A 19073-nucleotide genomic window follows, 5' to 3' on the forward strand; every position below is an offset into this window, starting at 1 on the left:
TTCCCAGTGAAAATGTGTGAATTAAAAACAAAAACGTCAGCGTGGAATAAAGGGAGTAGTAAATAAATTAAACTGAAAAGTAGGCTAATATATAGACTCCATAAAATCCCATCCTCGTCACTGCTCACTGCTTACTGCTTACACACTCCCAACCTAACCCCCTCCAATCATCAACTCTTCCGCCGCCGTCCGCCGCCACAATGCAGGCCTCCTTCCTCCTCTCCCCTCCCACTCCCCTCGCCGCCTTCAAAACCCACTCACCCTCCTCCCTCCCCATCAAAACCCCCTCCCCCCTCACCGTCCGCGCCTCCACCACCACCGAAACCGCCGTCCCTCCGCCGCCGCCCGCCGCCGCGACGAAGCTGAACAAGTACAGCTCCAGAATCACCGAGCCGAAGTCGCAGGGCGGCTCTCAGGCGGTCCTCTACGGCGTGGGCCTCTCCGACGACGACCTCAAAAAGCCCCAAATTGGAATCTCCTCCGTCTGGTACGAAGGGAACACCTGCAATATGCATCTTCTGAAGCTCGCTGAGGCGGTGAAGGAGGGCGTGACGGAGGCCGGAATGGTGGGGTTTAGGTTCAACACGATTGGCGTCAGCGACGCTATCTCGATGGGGACGAGGGGGATGTGCTACAGTTTGCAGTCTAGGGATTTGATTGCTGATAGCATAGAGACTGTTATGTCTGCTCAGTGGTATGATGGCAACATTTCCATTCCCGGCTGTGACAAGAATGTAAGAATCAATGCTTTTGGTTTGTGACTTTGTGTTGCTGTTAGGGTTTATTACTTTAATTTGCTTTTCAATTTACTGCATTCTGTAATTCTGTAATTGCAAAAGGTTTTATCATTAGTTCATGTTAACATTGTTTATATCACTTAGGCATAGAGTTGAACTAAAAAATGGATGACAAAATGTATTAAAATGAAAGAGTTGATGGCGTCAAAACATATTAACATGAAACACTAAGCAAAATTTGAACTTTTTGTAACAACGCACTCTGTATGGATAGTGTGCTTACCTTGTTGTTGATAAGCTATTTGTGATTTTGCTTGACTACTACAGATGCCTGGCACTATTATGGCTATGGGACGACTGAACCGCCCTAGCATCATGGTTTATGGTGGTACGATTAAGGTCAGCCTCTAATCCACCCTCTTTGATACATCTCTTTCATTATTCTCTTATTTAGCATGAAAAACTCATTATGTTTAAACTAAGTAGAAGTGTAGTTTGATGACTGCAGTTATGGCCATTTCTTTTCAGTGTTAGTATATCAATAAAAAAATTCCTCGATATTTGGTTAATGTGGTGTTCTTTATTGTTCAATGAAGTTAGGCTAAGATTATGTAGAGTTTGTGGATGAAGAATGACAACTCTGTGCAGTTCTTGTTTCGTACTCTGTGTCCACTATTGGAGTGCTTGTGCCTTGTATCTGAACATCCTTTACGACGCACGTCTTCGTATCTTTGTTTTATATTATACATTTTCATGCTTTTGTTGATGGTGTAACTGTACCTTCTTACTTTGCAAATCATTCGGAGGCACAAAGACATTATTGTGCATTGCTTAAGAAAGACAAATCATAGTAATGTTTGCTTATTCATATAAATATTATTCATGGTATGCAGCCAGGTCATTTTCAAGGTCACACTTACGACATAGTATCTGCCTTCCAGGTATGTCTACATACAATCCTCCCTCCCCTTTTACTTTCCTTCTTCAAGTCACATTTAATAGTTGCTGGCCATGGTTCATACTGTAGGTTTATGGAGAGTATGTGAGTGGGTCAATAAGTGATGAAGAAAGAGTGAATGTACTTCGTAATTCATGTCCTGGAGCTGGGGCTTGTGGTGGGATGTATACTGCAAATACAATGGCTTCAGCGATCGAGGCTATGGGGATGTCTCTTCCTTACAGGTATAAGAATATGATTGACAACTACAAATTCTCTTAACATATGGACTTATATTGGAACTAATTCAATGATATTTCAAATAGTTCGTCAACCCCTGCTGAAGACCCTTTAAAGTTGGATGAATGCCGCCTTGCGGGGAAATATTTGCTAGACTTGATCAAAATGGACTTGAAACCTCAGGATATCATCACTGAAAGATCATTGCGTAATGCAATGGTGATTGTCATGGCACTTGGTGGATCTACAAATGCAGTTTTGCATTTGATTGCCATAGCCAAGTGAGTAGAGTCGTGGATAGTCATTGTTGGCATAAACAATTAATACATCAAAGTATCTCATAGCTAGATTTCCGCAGGTCTGTTGGTGTGGAGTTAACTCTAAACGATTTCCAGAAGGTCAGTGATGCGGTTCCGTTCCTTGCAGATCTTAAACCTAGTGGTAAATATGTGATGGAGGATGTTCACAAGGTATGCTCGATTGGAATAAAAAATCCTTTGTATTTCTTTGTAACCTAATACTGCAACAAGTACGAAAATATCATTGAAACAGATTGGAGGTACACCTGCAATCATTCGTTTTTTGCTGGAACAAGGGTTTTTGGATGGGGATTGTATTACAGGTACTTTCTGAAAAGTTTAATTGATAATGAAAACTATATACTATATTATTGCTTCCAAGATTTTATGATTATTTTGCTCTTTTGTTGTAGTTACGGGCCAAACTTTGGCTGAGAATGCAAAGCTATATCCTTCCCTGCCTGAAAATCAGGTATGTCCAAGCAAAAATGGTATTGCTATTTGTTCTCTTACTTGTACAAATAAAGGCGACATCTTTCATGTTTGATTGCAGCAAATAATTAGACCCCTGTCGAACCCCATCAAAGAAACAGGTCACTTACAGGTATTATATGGCAATCTTGCGCCTGAAGGCTCTGTGGCTAAGATCACTGGGAAAGAGGGGTTGTACTTCTCTGGTAATGTGTTTAATTGACAGTTTCTTTGTTTCTCATTTTCTTTTCATTTCTGTATGGTAAAATTTAATGTTTTCCTCAAATTCTGCTGCAATTATTAAACTCCCAATTTTGGTTTACAGGCCCTGCACTTGTATTTGAAGGAGAGGAATCTATGATTGCAGCTCTCGCTGAAAATTCATCAAGCTTCAAGGTAAAATTATAAAAAAGTGACTTCATCCCTTCTTGGTGTAATTTTGGCTGAGTTCATTAATGTTGATATGAAGAAGAAAAAATAAACTGAAAATGTTTTGTTCAAAATGAGAATGGTTATTTAGATGGTTTAGAAAGAGAAAAAATAGACCGAAATGTTTTGTTCAAAATGAGAATGGTTATTTATTTTGCTGTCTTTATTGTGTTTCAGGGAAAGGTAATCATTATTCGCGGAGAAGGGCCCAAAGGTGGGCCAGGCATGCCCGAAATGTTAACCCCAACGAGTGCTATAATGGGTGCTGGACTTGGCAAGGTTTGAATATTGAATTACGTGTTTGTGCTTGTTTAAACGATGGGTGAGAGAATTTTTCACCTTTGTTTTCTGTTGCTTGTCCCTTCAATTAATCTTCCTTATTTCCTTGTGCATTCAGGAAGTTGCACTACTAACAGATGGGAGGTTTTCTGGAGGTTCACATGGATATGTGGTGGGCCATATATGTCCCGAGGCACAGGTTTGTTTATCTATTTACGTTCTTGCACGTCACCCTTGAAATTGCCATGGAATTTGTGAACAGTATGCTGTATTCTCATAACACATCTCTATTCATTATTTCAGGAAGGTGGTCCCATTGGTCTGGTTGAGAACGGAGATGTGATCACCATAGATATCGAGAAGAAGAGAATGGATGTAGACCTAACAGAGGCAGAGTTGAACGAACGCAGAAAGAAGTGGACACCACCACCTTACAGAGCCACCAAAGGAGTTCTGTACAAGGTATTCTAAAGAGAGTCGAAAGTTTCTAAAGGTCTTTCGAATTCAACTTCATCTGATTTCCCACTACTTTTCTTGTTTTCAGTATATCAAAAATGTACAATCGGCCTCAAATGGATGCGTGACTGATGAGTAGAAAGGAAGGGCCAAGGCATAGTGAGCTCATCGGGTATCTTCCTTGCCTGCCTAGGATATCTGAATCTGCTCTGTTACTTGAATGTCTTTTCTTGAATAAACCTCCTGCCCCAGTTTTGGTTAGGTTTAGCCCTGTCGATTTCTATCATGTTGTAAGATTCCGTGGTTGTTGTCTAGCCAACAGTGTGAAGGTGTATAGTAGGGAGCAGAGCTCCAATCTTGTTTAATGTATTGTGTTGGCCATTAGTTTGAGGATGAGGTTTTAGTGGACTGAGTAACTTATCATTATTTTGATGTTGGATAATCATTTATGGAGACATTTTTTATCTTAGGATTTACTATTGTTTATCTTTCTTGATTTTGATGTTAGATCATTGCAAAATCGTTAAAAGAAAGGAGTAAGAAAATATGGATCGGCAATCAATAAATGTAGTTCTAAATAAAAATGTGAACACGTTTATGTAATTTTCACTTTATTATGATCTTATTGACATTCTATTTATTGAATACTAGATTTTGCTTGTTTCCGAGACTTAAATACAAAATTTATTTTTATGAATGCACGAGTTTAAGTTATTTTTTTTATCTTTCTTAAAATTCCTTTGAAATTTGAAATGCCATTATGCATAATTTTATTACATCGTTAATTTACCAGTATTTTTTCCAAAGGTTACGTAAATATTAAATGAATATTCATGAATTTTCTGAATTTAAGTTTTTTATACAATATACTCCACCTTTTGTGAAAAAAATGTCTCATTTTGCTATTTTGTATGTCTGCAATTTATAATCTTATTTGCTTTTTTCTATTTTAAATAAACTACAACAAAGTGCTATTAACCAAAAATTAATAAGTAGAGTACATAAAATTATTTTGGGCCCAAATGGGATTTTTGGGCCTAGTAAAGCCCATAACAGTTCTATTCAGCAATACATGAAAAAGGAAAAATATTTTGATTTAGTGTAAGGGTCGCACTATCGTCTTCTCCACTATTTATTTTTTTTAAAAAATATTTTGAAAAAACCCTCGTAAAATTCCCCAAGCATTTGTTCATGTCTTCTAACAATCCATCGCAGCTCCTCCCATCAGGTCAGTTTCCATATGTGTTCAATTTATCCCCTGATTTGTATGAGCATATTTTGCAGTTAAATGTTCTCGAAGCATTTTTGTGGGTTTTAATTTTTTGATCCTTGCGCTTCAGAGTTGATTGACCGATGCATCGGGTCGAAAATATGGGTGATAATGAAGGGAGACAAGGAGCTGGTGGGTACCCTCCGCGGCTTCGATGTGTATGTTAATATGGTGTTGGAAGATGTTACTGAATAGTAAGTCTGTTGGTGTTAATAATGCTGTTGCTCAATTTGATTTTGATGGATTAGATAGGAATTACTGGATTTGGTTGCTTGTAGAATGTGCATTTTGATAATTTTTTATGCGTTGATATAAACGTGGAGCTGCTGTTTCATGCCTTAATTTTTAATACTTGGCTCACAAGGGCTTTGTGGAGTAGTACTCCTAGTTTATATGATTGACAAATGAAATATTAAAAAAAATGCTAGAAGTTGTGATTTATGTGATCATATCAGTTAGGATTTTCTGTTACAGTTAGAAGACCATGCTGCTATTTGAAAGTATAGAAGGTTTTTTCGAGCATCTAGTTGTGCCATAGGTAATTTTTATTGTCTTAGCTGCACAGTCATTTGGTAGTTGGTATGTGCTTGAAAATATTAGTTTTGGAACGTATAGAGAAGAAACAGACTACCCCGGTGTATGTTATGATTTAGGGCCGTTTATCGGTTTATGCATATTCATGAAGTCATGGTTGAGTATTTTTATCCCTGTTGATAGGATTTCTCCAGTCCCATCCTTTCAATGGGATATGAATAAAGCAAAATTAGCTCAAAAGATAGAATTTATCAGCCCTTCGGATATACCAAAAGTTCCAGACATCTAAGTAAACTTCTATCTAGGCTAATCCTCATAAGTTAGATCTCCCTTAACCGTAGATTTATTTACCTGAAGTTAGTAATACTGTTTTTTGATGTCCTTTCTGTCTCTGATGCTTTGACTCTTCTATCTGTGATGGTTTTAAAGTGGGATCCTTGTTTTAGTAAATTTAAATTGGAATTTAAATGATTTTCTTGATGACCATTTTGACTATATCAATGTGCAATGCATAAGTACTCGATTATGAAGACACAGTTCAGGTCTTTATATTCTCGTTTTTTGTATGTGATGGCTAGTTACTATGGAAGGTTGTTCGTCTAAACTTTTTCGGTTAGCTATTGATCTGTTTGCAAACGTGTCAATTGTTGCATCATTCTAGATGCTCCTGTATACATATTAGTTGTGCTGTGTTTTTTTCTTAACCAAGTAGGTTAATTTCAGTGAGATCACTTCTGAAGGACGCCGTATTACAAAACTTGACCAAATCTTGCTCAACGGCAACAACATTGCCATAGTAAGTCCGCCACGCCTGTTGAACATTTCTTCCGAATCCCATCTCTTGCATTTCATTTCTTATTCTTTCAATAAATTGAGGGCTTGTTCTTTCGTTGAATACAGTTGGTTCCTGGTGGCTCACCTGACCCAGAATGAGATGGCAGTCCGGCTCCTGCTGTCATGTGTTTGATGATCTGCTTCTGTTTGAAAAGAAGCCGTATAACCTCTAGTAGATCAATTTGAATTTTGTAAAACAAGACTAATGGTATGAAACAGTGCATTAGTTTGATGTAGTGGTCATATGGGATAGTCTCTATTGTTCAATATCTGAAAATTCCATTCTGATTTCCTATGCTGAATCTTGTTCTACTTCTATGTCTTTTACCAATGTTTGCAGAATATGTTCATATTTTAAAAATTTAGGGCAAATTAAATCATGAAAGCTAAATCAATTTTGCTTTGTCCCGTGACTTTGAAAATTAGGTATAAAAGCATGATACTCTACTAGTATTTGTTTTGAATTATCCTTAAATTGCATCTGATAAGGGTGAAGGCCTGAAGGGTGAAACTGTAGTATAAAGTTATGGACATTAGTTGCGTTACTTGCCAATAAATTAAGCAATGTTGTCTATTTATAAAACGTTTGGCTGATAAACAAAAACAATATATTACACGCATCGCAAGTGATTAGGATTTTCACCGTGAATATTTATGAATAAATTCAAATTTCATGATTTTTTTTGCAATTTATCTTAAATTTCATATACTACTAAGGGCATCCGCAATGGTGCGGACGATGTGTTAACCCATCGTCCGCGCCTGATCGCGGAGGATACCCCATCGTCCGTCGCATCGTCCACCACTGTGGACGACGCGGACGATGCGACGCGTTTCCATTTTTTATTTTATTTTATTAAATTTTCAAAACCTATATGTTCCTCTCATTTTCACTTCATTTTTCACTCACTTCACTCTCAAATTCACACTATATTTATTACATTTCAAGCAAAATGGATTCGGGAGATTATCCTTATAGTCCGATGTTTGGTAGTGTGCGATGGCCGGGTACAAAACCCGACGAATACCGACCATTCGACACCAATGCCGAGTACGATCCCGACTTCAGCACCGACTCGTACGGGCTGTCCGACATGGAGCCTTCTCCCCACCGCCCCTCCGCAGCCGCGTCTGGGTCCGCCACCAAGAAGAAGCGGATCAAGGCACGAGCCCAGAAGTTGCCTTCAACGGAGGTGTGTGAAGAGTTCACCCCGGGAAGGACGAACTACTCCGACACCAAATCCATCGTCTTGACGAGATGTTGGATTGATGTTTCAGAGGATCCGGTGTACGCCAACAACCAGAAGGTGACTGCATATTGGGAGCGCATCGCCGAGAAATACAACGAGGCCAAGCCGGCGTAAGCCTACAAGCGCCACAGGGAGCAGCTCTGCAAGCACTGGGTTCAAATAAAGAAGCAGGTAAATTTGTTCGTGGGGGAGTACGAGAAGTGCGAGAGGGAGCAGGACAGTGGCGAGAGTCTCGCGGATGTGCGGGACAAAGCGATGCAGTCGTACATTTCATTGTACGACGATTTCAAGCATTACCAGTGGTGTGATTCCCCCATCGACGGCGGCGAGGAGGAGGGCGTCGAAGCGCACCTTCGCTGATTATACAAGTAGCGATAGCGGCACGTCTCCAATGGACCTCAACAATCCGGTGTTCGAGGATGAGAGTTCCGGCACACCGATGTCCTCCCGGCGTCAAGGCTGCCAAGGGCAAGGGCAAGGCCACATCCTCCTCCGCCGCGCCGCCTGACCAGGCCCCGTCGCCGACCCCAAGTCCGACGCCGTCCGCGACTTCGACTGCGGCCCATGCCTACTCGGATTTGGCGGCCTCCTCCGACTACAGGACGTTGTTGGACGCGCACACCGCCCTCATGCAGGCGACCAACCCGGCTCAAATCGAAGGCATCCAGTGGATGATCGATGGCCTCAACCGCAAGTTGGGACTATTCTAGACTAGCTTCCTTTTTTTTGTATTTAGTGCTTTTTTTTTATTTCTTAATTTGTAACTTTTTTTTAATTAAGTAAATTTAGAATTTCCCTTTAATTGTGTTGTTTTTATATGTTTATTTTTATTTACATTTGCAAACATAAAAATATAAATACAAAATAGAAGTAAAATGCTTAGGGCGTCGCTTAGGGTGGGCTATAGTCCGCCCCACTGCAGGTGGAATAAGAGAAGGATAAAATACTGACATGGTGGTGCACAGGGCGTCGCTTAGAACGTCCCACCGTTAGACGCCCTGAGTTCTTGATTTGCCGTTGCAATAGGTTAGAGTAATTTTGTTTTGGTCATATTCAAATGTAAGTACTCTCTGTCCAGGAATAAAATTAGGCCTGCTTATTCGGCCGGTTCTGATTCTAACCGGACCGGTTGACCGGTTAACCGGTTTTAAATTTTCATAAATTCAAGAACCGGAACCGGAACTGGAACCGATCGGTTCCAGTTTAGAACTGGCCGGTTAAGAACCGGTCAATTCCGGTTCCGAACCGGAACCGATGTGTAATTTTAATCCGAATTTATTTATAATTTTAAATAGTTCAATACTAAAAAATAATAATCCAACATCTAGAATTATAACAAATAATACCTAAAAATTTAAATAAATACACAAAATACAAACCAACAATACAATAATATTCATATATGGATAAGAGTGATGCCAAGTGTAGTAGGTCGGGTCGGACTAGTTTATGCTAGCAATTTTTTACTAATACAAAAATAGGAGTTCTAAACTTTAGCAATTTTTTTTTAAAAAATGAGTTTTAAAATTGAAATTTCATTTTCCCTTTTTTGGCTAAACATAGTATTCATTGGAATTTCCAATACTAATTGATATTGTTGTGGCTATTTAGTTTATACCGGAACACTTAATAAATTATTCACAAATATGATAAAATCGTATGTTAAATGAATTGTTACATAAATTTATAATAATTATATCATATGAAATGATATTGTATTTGTATAAGTTCTTTTGAAAACTAAAAACAAACTTATGATGTTCTACTCATTGTAGTTAGTTCATAAAAAATGGATTAGGGAAATAATTATAGATTCAAAGTATCACAGATTAAACATTTAAATCTAAAAATCACTCAATGTTTCAAAGTATTTTACTTTAATTCAAAATTAATTCAATAAATTAGATTTTTTAGTATATTAAATTATAAAAAAAATAAAATTGAATTATAATCCGGTTCCCGGTTAGGAACCGGTCGGTTCCGGTTCGGAACCGGAACCGGTGTTATTTAAAAAGTTGGAACCGGTACCGGAACCGGAACCGGATTTTCCGATTCCGGTTCCTCAATTAACCGGTCGGTTCCGATTCCGATTCCGGTTAATCGAGAACCGGAGAACCGTTTAAGCACCCCTAAATAAAATAATTCATGTATTCGTGCAACATACAATTTGTCATCTTCCTCCCTTCCACAATTTGTCATATTCCAATGTAAGTTATTGAAATTTTCGCAACAATTTAATTTAGATTGTACCTTTACCCAAGTTTATAAAATCAATTCTAAAAAATTCTTTTTTTTTTTTGCAACCACATAAGATCAATTCAAAAAAAATTCTAACCATGTTAACATTACTCTCTGCCGTTCTAAAATAACGTCACAATATTTTCTTTTTGTTTATCTAAAAAAGTGCTATATTTCCATTTATTTTAAAGTAAATACTGTACATTTATCTTTTTCTCTAATCATAATTATTTCAATTAACTTTTTTTTATTTCATTTCACTTTTATTTTTGATAAATAAACATTACATTTCAATAACTTATTACACTCATTTAAATCATATTATTATAAAATTATTACTTATAAAAGTAGATCCATGTTTACAAATTTTTTGATGCACATTTTATTCTACCGAATTAAACAATTTCTTAAAATTGTCTCGAACCAATAAAAAAGAAGGGATATCATAAAGTTTTTCAAAAAATAAAATAAAATAAATTCCCCCCCAAACTTTATTGACATACAATAATATCACGAACTTAAATAGTTGTTGAATTTTTTCTATCATCGACAATCCGACTACATTTCATTTATTATTACTATATAAGATGTGATTATCACACTGAAAAATGATAGGGATGCTTAAGAAGCCAAATATGATTATTCATCTTATTACTGGTAAAAAAACAGCCAAATATGATTATTCATCTTATTACTGGTAAAAAAACTTCAGCAACTATCAAGTTTTGTGATAGTATTACCAAGTAAGCCTGTAAATTCGGGTATCCGCTTGTATCTAAACTCGAAAATTCAGGTACCCGAATCCAAAATTTCAAAAATATCATACCCAATAACCGACCCGTATGTGAATCCGAGTACCCTAATACTCGACGCGGGTACCCAAACCTAACTAATCGGGTACCAATAAACCCGAAACTAGTATTTCATTTATCTTTTATATAAATTATATTGTGATAAGAATAGAAATTATTAAAAATAACACAATAATACTATTTATTGACTATTATTAAAAGTCTAAACTTCAATTATAATGCTTTAGCTTTCTCTGGATTGTGATTCTATGACTCTCTATATATATAGATATATAATATTAGATATTAGACAAATAGGCACTACTTAATTTTAAAATAAAGAAATTTTTGGTATAAATCTACACGTAATTAGATAAATTTACTCTAGATTTACCATACTGGCCCTATACTAAATAAAAATATTTATCACATAATTAATCGGGTATTAGTCAGGTACCCTAATATGGGTTTCAGGTACTCTAAACCCGAAAAATCCTAACATTAACTACCCAAACCCGTACCCGAACCCATAATTTTGGGTTTCGGATACCCAAAACCCGTCGGATATTGGGTCTGGGTCGGGTATACCCGAAACCCGCGGACTAAATTTGCAGGCCTATTACCAAGTTTAAAATTTGTGACAAAAATTAGTACCACCAAATTAGTAATACCAAGATAGAGAATTATATATGGACATTTCTAATTGTTTGATATCATAGTTAAGCTTAACTCAAAGCTCAATATAAGACCAGTGCCCTATCTAATCTTACCAAAATTATAATATTAATCTTGTTTATGTATATCACCAATTTGTCAAGTTAAGCCATATTATTTAATATACAATACAAATTTAGATAATTTATTTTTTATCAAACAACAACGGAAAAAAATCATATCTTTGCATATCTTGAGAACCCCGTATTTCTTATCTTGTTTTACATATCTTCTCATATCCCATATTTTGTATCAAACAAATCTTTAATATTTTTGAATTACTATACTATTGAATAGATCCAACCCAAAATTTAGGATCCGACCCGTACGAATCCGAATCGATATCTCTGCAACTTTTTTGGAAGATTGGAAAAGAGGGTGGAAATTTTGGAAATGGCGTTGATGCTGTTTTGATTGATTATCAATAGCCTTACACTTGACTTTCCTGTTGCCATTCTCTTCTCATAAAGCTCGCTGGAGTTTCCGGAGATTTCACGCAAGAGAAAGGTGAAATCATACCTCCGATTTTTAACATCTCTCATCAATTGAAATTCAGATTTTGGAAGGTGACTTATTCTATATTGATTTTGTTATTTCCCCTTCTTATCCGAACCCTAAAGGTAATGAACGGTCTGCGCTTTCTCAATTTTAGCCCTTTTTTCGTTAAATTCTAGATTTTTATTGTGCCTAGTGTGTTTTTTTTATTTGTATAAGCGATTTTGTTTTTTGTGTTTTCGAAGTATGCTTTTCTTCTTGTTAGTTACGGTAGTCTGTGTATATGAAATAAACTAGGTTTTGATACCAAAACTTTGATTAAGGCTCTGCCTGTTTATGTTTTACCATTTTTAATGACCTCGTGAGTCGTTTATTCCACGAACTTGGCTACAGGTTTTTTGTATTACATGATCATTAGTGGTTAATTATAGTAAATCTGTGAGATTTACTATTTGATGTCTATTAGGTGATGCTTGAATATCAGTGTTTATGATGTCGACTTTTCCGAGAACGTGTTGGGTATTGTTTGTTGGATACATACTGATATTATGTAACTGGTGCATTGCAAAATATTTGAATCAGCTTTTTTTTTGTTGTGCAGAAAATGGATCATATGGACATCGATGAGATACTTGAGGTTCCCGACACTCCTGATAGATTAGCTAAAAATGGAGCCAATGGGAAAAATGGTGCTAAAACTGAAAATCAGCGGTCATCAATGCCCCATCGTGAGCTGATGTTTCCTGAAGAGGGTTCTAGAGATCAGCCAATGATCATTGACAGTGGAAGCCGAGGGTTGTCCTTCCGTCCTCCAAAACGTCCTAGCATTCCCAAGAATTCTCAGTTCCCCAATACGTCTATGTCCATTTCCTTGGAAAGTTCAACATCATCTAGAAACAGTAACCTATACAGAAAAGGTGTGGCTGAGAAGAAACCCGGTTACCCGACCCATGATTCCATGCATAAACGTATGGAATCCGTGAGACCATCACATCCTTCAAAATCTTCCTCATCTTTTCATGATGATGACATCTTAGAGCTATCAGAGTGGAGTTTGCATCGACCTGCTCGTAAGAATGCTTCCCCAAGTGCTATACCTGGAAACAATCAAACTGACTTCCAAAAGAGATCAGATTTACCTAATGGAACTTCTTCAAATGACCTATCAAATTTGACGAACATATGCTGCAATGGCAGTGAGGAGAAAAAGAAACCTAGCAGAGGTGGTCTGGGTATTAATTTGGGTGAAAGAGTAGGGTCTGTTGGTATTAATAAGAAAAAAACTGAGAATGGTGGTATTTCTTCTGATCCTATTGCGCTGCCTAGAGTAAGTAAGCAAAAGAGGTTGGTAAGAAATGGGTGTATATCTCCCAATAACATAGCTAAGGCTAAACAGTTGGTTGGCAATGGTGTTAACAGCTCTGTAGCTGTTGGACATAATACTGGCCCTGTAGCTATTGATCATAATATTGGCTCTAGGTCATCTAATCCTGTACCCGTTTCAATTGATATAAGGGATTTGGTTGCTGAAGATGATTATTCTAACTCACGAAAGGGAAAAGGGGTGATAAGTCACCCTTGTTCGTCCAGGAGACTTGATTTGGAAACCAAGGATTTGCTTGGCAGGTATTCTACTAAACTATGGAGTTAGTGGAACATTGAATATGTTGTGAACTTCATATAATGCTCTAATGAGTTTTGAAGACTCTTTCAACATAGATCTGTTTGAAGTTGTTTGGCCATGGAAAACTATAACTAAATAACCGAGTTGAATTTATAAACTTGCAGGAACTCTGTGAATCCCAGTGAGAAGGCTGTAGAATCAGTTGATTACAATGGCGACGCAGGTAAAAGCATTGAAGAATCAGCTGGATGGAGGAGTACGCGTAATCGGCTTAGAGGAATGAATGATATATCATCCAATGATAAGGAAAAAATTTTGAATAAGGAGTGGGTGACTCCAAGATTGTCGATTCAGCAACATGAGACTAGATCAGATAGAAGAGGAAAAGGCATAAATCTTGCTAATTGTGACAATGACTCAAGTTTCATCTCGTCCGAGCATTTTCATGCTCAATCTGTAAAGGAATCAGTATCCCATCCTAGAGCTCGACTGGGACAACTAAATAGGCCTCGTTCTGCTGCAGGCATGCTTATTAAAAGGCAGAAGCAGGGATCTGGCTTCAGCGGTTCTGGTGAATGTTCCACATCAGTCTCCGACAATCTAGATTTTGTTTCGCTTAGTTCACCTGCAGAAGCAGCCAATTTGAGATCTTCTAGTAATGCAAACATGCCTCCAGTTATTGAGGTTGATGAATCTTCTCCTCAACCGCCGCATGATACCAGAGATGACAATGCTAGGGCAAGACAGCTAGAAGCAGATGAACTTATGGCTCGTCAACTTCAAGAACAACTTTATAATGAAATGCCTGCGTTTGGATTTCAAGAGGTTTGTTCCCATCTATATTTATTAACCTTTCAATTGTTTTATACTTGTTTCCACATGAATCTATGATCAGATAGTATATTTCGTGCTTCTTCTCATGCAATTCCAACTCAATGGCAGACTGATGAGCATGTAGCACTGGCCTTGCAGCAACAGGAAGGTCCGAGCCATGGTCATTCTCGAGGAAGGGCGCCAGTGTTCGATGTAGTGAGTTTCCGTGTTCTTATGTCATGTGACACTGCAGGGCCTACAGTATTTTTAAATGTCTCCTTTATGTTCTCTTGATATGTGCTATGTGATATCTATATGTTTTGCACTATCATCTGGATTAATGAGTTGCCCAGAGGTAAAAGTGGATGGGGCACATTTTGTCATCTTCAGTTACATAGAAAAATGCTTCTTTGAGTGCACTGAGTATGACCCAAGGTTGTCAAAACCATAAAACACGCTCGTCACAAAGAGGTTCCCCATCTCTTTTTTTCCTTACATTTTATTGACATATATACCGAAGAAAGAAACCTTTTTCAAGAACTATAGTTGAAGAAACACAATTGACTGCATGCTTAGAAATAAATAGATCATTATGTAATGGCTCTAATTCCTTTGATTATTAAAATAACACTCAATTGCAGAAAATGAAATTCAGATATCTTAGTGATGCCCATTTCCTGATTGAACATGGTTTGATCCAATTCATTTTCAAGGATTGTCCCAATGGACTTCTTTCATACTCCCTTCGTCTCCTGAAAATAGGAACTTTTAACACAACACGAGTTTTAATGCAAAATTGGGAAAGTAAGAGTGACGTAGAAAGAAAAGTGTGTTTGTGGAAAATGGGTCCCACCTTATTAGATAGAGAAATTTTTTAAATACTAGAAAGTTTCTATTTTTAGGGGACAGACTAAAAAAGAAAGAGCTTTTATTTTTAAGGGACGGAGGGAGTAAATTTTTTTTTTTCCTGATCAGGTGTCTTATACACTTCTATTCTACACATTCTTCACCATGTCCACGAAATTGTGATAATTATGAAAGCGTAAGAATAGTTTGATTTATCTTCTGAATTGTGTTGCTAAATAATTTGCACGCTTTTGCGCAGAGATCAATGTACAACGTGCATAGACCATCTGCTTCTCGGTCTTCTTCAAATGCTCCTCGAAGAGGATATGTGGCTCGATCTCCACCATCAGGAAGAATTACAAGGCAAAGAGGTCGTTTTCCCGGGCAACCCCGGACCTTATCATCTTCGCGGCGGGGAAACTCCATATTTCCTCCAGACATGGATATTGACATGGTACTAGCCTTCATCATCTCTCTTTCAATTTTTTGTCACTTTTTAATAACCTTCTAGCCTGCATGGTACTAGCCTGCATGTAGATTTGTTTGTCGTTTCATTAGCTAATATGTAATAACCTTCTAACCAAGTGTCTCCCTTGCTGCATTCTGATTTCTGCCAACATATAAAAACGGATGCTGTTGAGAATTTGTGTATATGATGAAATGGATGATGTTTGCCGTATTTCTTTTTGCTCCTCTCTGTTACCTAGGACTGAGGGATGAATTAAGTAGCTCATTCTGTTGATGCTCATCTATGATGTGAATTGTTGGTAGTTTCTTGAGGTATATTTTGTCTTCTTTTCTGCAGAGAATGGAAATACTCGGAGCGCTAGAAGAGTTCAGTGACATGAGAATGAATGCCAGCAGCATCCTTCACTCCAACCGTGATTTCAATGAGTAAGACTTAATCTGAACACTCGGCTTAGTCTAGAGTCTACATGCAATCTTGTTTGTGCTAAGCTTTAGGAAGCTAAACTTTATTTTTTAAAGTAAACGCTGGAAATCCTGGAATAGCACCATTCCTTCGTTTCATTACTTGGTACTCCATGTTGTCGGACTTCTATAGCACCATTCCTTCGTTTCATTACTTGGTACTCCATGTTGTCGGACTTCAATGCATGGTGATCTTTTTTAAACATATGTCCTCAACTGTGCTGATTTTACTCAAAATCCCTCGCATATTTAAAAATGTCATAACTAAAACAAATGTTCAAAAATCTCTGATGTTGCAAATATAATGAGTAAGTAAAGTAAAATCGAATAGCTGGAGGGACACTGGGACTGGGGGAAAGGAAATCATGATTGTTGTTTGTTTTGGGATCTGTGACAATCGAGAACAAGCAAAGTTTTTGCATATTAAACTTTTAACTCATGTATAAAACCAAACAATTAACCCTATGTTTGACATGACTTTGTACAATTTTTCAGGAACGATTATGAAATGTTGCTGGCTCTTGATGACAATAACAGTCAAGGTGGTGCATCTGGTCATCAGATTAATGGCCTTCCACAATCAACTGTTCAGGCAAGCTTCCTAAAATTGGCCCTAATCTGTAAATCATGTGTTAAATGTGCAATCTTCATGGAATCCTCTGGCTTACTTTTTTGATCCATTCATGCAGACTGATCACGAAGAAGCCTGTGCAGTCTGCCTCGAGACTCCAACTACCGGAGAGAAAATCCGCCACCTCCCTTGTTTGCACAAATTTCACAAAGATGTAAGAACACATTTAAACTTTACATACTACAGCAACCCCCCCCCCCCCCCCCCTATCTAATTTGTGCACAAGGAGTTCAATTATAGTATTATTACCTAATGACCTTAATAGTGGCTAACATGTGACTTTCCGGGATATCAGTGTATTGATCCGTGGCTGAGGAGGAGATCATCTTGTCCAGTTTGCAAGTCATCCATAACATGATGTGCTCGTCTTTGTCTTTTTGCAAGTGGAACCTGGCTCTTTTGTGTGAGTCGATATCCATGTTTTAAAGTATGTAGCATTTCTGGGGTGAAAATGCTGGAGGTTTTGAAGAACCACATATGATTGACGTTGACGTGTTTTTTGGGTGCTGAATTTGCATCAACATAAAGAACATGTTTACACACTATTGATTATTCATGATAAATCTTAATGAAAGTGCTAGTTTCTTTGAACATATACGTGCTTGGGTTTCGATTAGAGTGGTTGGATATGGAGTAGTTATGAATTTTATCCAATTTAATATATGAATGAACTTAAAAAATGGTCCCTAGACTATGGGTTTATCTTGAAAATAGTCTCTGGACTTTAAAAATATCACCAGTAGTCTCTGGACTAAGGGTTTATATAAAAAATGGTCTTTTTGTATTGTTTTGAGATAAAAATGCCCTTTTGAGGGGTTTTGAGGTTTGAGCAATTTGGTCTTTTTACACTTTTAACATTTTAAATCTGATATTATTTCAGTTATGTACTAAATCTGATATTATTTCAAAATTATCATTCTTCTTCCCTTTTGTCATCCTTCACTTTGTTTATTTATTTCAATATTAGATTTAATTTTACAAAATTAAATTTTAAATTTTAATTTTTAAATATCAATAAATTTTTTTAATTATAAAAATTAATAAACAACAAAAATTAATAGTCATAATCAATATTTGATAGTGTCTAATATTTAATCAATAAAATATGACAATGCCTTAGTTTTAATTAATATTTAATAGCTTTAATCATAAATAGATCATATAACACGATTTATTCTAAAATAAATATGCATCTAATGTAAGACTAATATAATTTTCGTTTATTAATTTGAAAACAATCAAAATGACTAGAATGTTTCAACAAAAATACTCCTATATAAAAATTTTAGTCAACTCTATAATGTTCAATCATAAGCAATTATAACAACCGAACGAAGGCAAAATAGAATAGCTCTTATTTTTCCATCATGATTAATATTATTTTTCTATACTTCTTCAATTCAGCCGAATATTATATTAAAGAGTGAACTACAAAAATAGTCCCTGAACTATGCGTTTATCTCGCCAATGAACCCTGGACTTTAAAAATATCCCCAGACAACCCTGGACTAAGCGTTTATCTCGAAAATGGCCCTTTTTCACTGTTTTGTGACGAAAATACCCTTTTAGGGGTTTTTGGAGGGTTTTTAGGGCAATTTGGTCTTTTTACATTTTAAATCTGATATTATTTCAAAATTATCATTCTTCTTCCCTTTTGTCATCCTTCACTTTGTTTCTTTATTTCAATATTAGATTTAATTTTATAAAATTAAATTTTAAAATTCTATTTTTAAATATCAATAAATTTTTTTAATTATTAAAATTACTATTAAATAAAAAATTAATAGTTTTAATCAATATTTGATAGTGTCTAATATTTAATTAATAAGGTACGACAACGCCTTAGTTTTAATCAATATTTAATAGTTTTAATCATAAATAGATCATATAACACGATTTAGTCAACTTCATAATATTTTTAGTCAAATTCTCCTATACATTAAATGCATATTTATTTCGGAATAAATCGTGTTATATGATCTGTTTACGATTAAAACTATTAAATATTGATTAAATCTAAGGTGTCGTTGTACCTTATTGATTAAATATTAGACACTATCAAATATTGCTTAAAATTATTAATTTGTTATTTAATAGTAATTTTAATGATTAAAAAAATTATTGACATTTAAAATTAAATTTAAAATTTAATTTTATAAAATTAAATCTAATATTGAAATAAAGAAACAAAGTGAAGGATGAAAAAAGGGAAGAAGAATGATAATTTTGAAATAATATCAGATTTAGTACATAAC

At 36.3% G+C, this 19073-nt stretch overlaps 3 protein-coding genes across 5 annotated transcripts; all 3 read left to right on the forward strand.

Moving 5' to 3' along the window:
• The first annotated feature begins 132 nt into the window (after positions 1-132).
• On the forward strand, positions 133-4317 carry LOC125196398 (dehydratase family). The gene is made up of 14 exons (XM_048094892.2): positions 133-734; positions 1065-1136; positions 1631-1678; positions 1765-1919; positions 2001-2195; positions 2273-2384; positions 2467-2536; positions 2627-2685; positions 2767-2890; positions 3010-3080; positions 3291-3392; positions 3511-3591; positions 3696-3854; positions 3937-4317. The coding sequence occupies exons 1-14, from the start codon at positions 201-203 to the stop codon at positions 3985-3987; spliced, it is 1833 nt and encodes a 610-aa protein (XP_047950849.1). The 5' UTR covers positions 133-200; the 3' UTR covers positions 3988-4317.
• Positions 4318-4936: 619 nt separating this feature from the next.
• Positions 4937-6781, forward strand: LOC125196397 (sm-like protein LSM5). Its single transcript, XM_048094891.2, has 4 exons — positions 4937-5076; positions 5189-5312; positions 6376-6448; positions 6553-6781. The coding sequence occupies exons 1-4, from the start codon at positions 5040-5042 to the stop codon at positions 6583-6585; spliced, it is 267 nt and encodes an 88-aa protein (XP_047950848.1). The 5' UTR covers positions 4937-5039; the 3' UTR covers positions 6586-6781.
• Positions 6782-11793: 5012 nt separating this feature from the next.
• On the forward strand, positions 11794-17409 carry LOC125196004 (RING/U-box superfamily protein). Of its 3 annotated transcripts, none has more exons than XM_048094339.2 (9): positions 11794-12099; positions 12576-13600; positions 13763-14423; positions 14541-14627; positions 15517-15711; positions 16063-16151; positions 16683-16779; positions 16877-16972; positions 17114-17409. In XM_048094339.2, exons 2-9 carry the CDS (start codon positions 12579-12581, stop codon positions 17174-17176), a joined length of 2310 nt encoding a protein of 769 aa, XP_047950296.2. In that variant the 5' UTR covers positions 11794-12099; positions 12576-12578; the 3' UTR covers positions 17177-17409. The 3 variants fall into 3 exon arrangements, with proteins under 3 accessions (XP_047950296.2, XP_047950297.2, XP_047950295.2); XM_048094340.2 differs by having other exon boundaries at positions 11794-11986; positions 14571-14627; XM_048094338.2 differs by having other exon boundaries at positions 11795-11986.
• Positions 17410-19073: the final 1664 nt, after the last annotated feature.

The sequence above is a fragment of the Salvia hispanica genome, chromosome 4 (assembly GCF_029641045.1).
Source record: "Salvia hispanica isolate PSC_SH4W2 chromosome 4, Shi_PSC_v1, whole genome shotgun sequence".
Lineage (NCBI taxonomy): Eukaryota > Viridiplantae > Streptophyta > Magnoliopsida > Lamiales > Lamiaceae > Salvia > Salvia hispanica.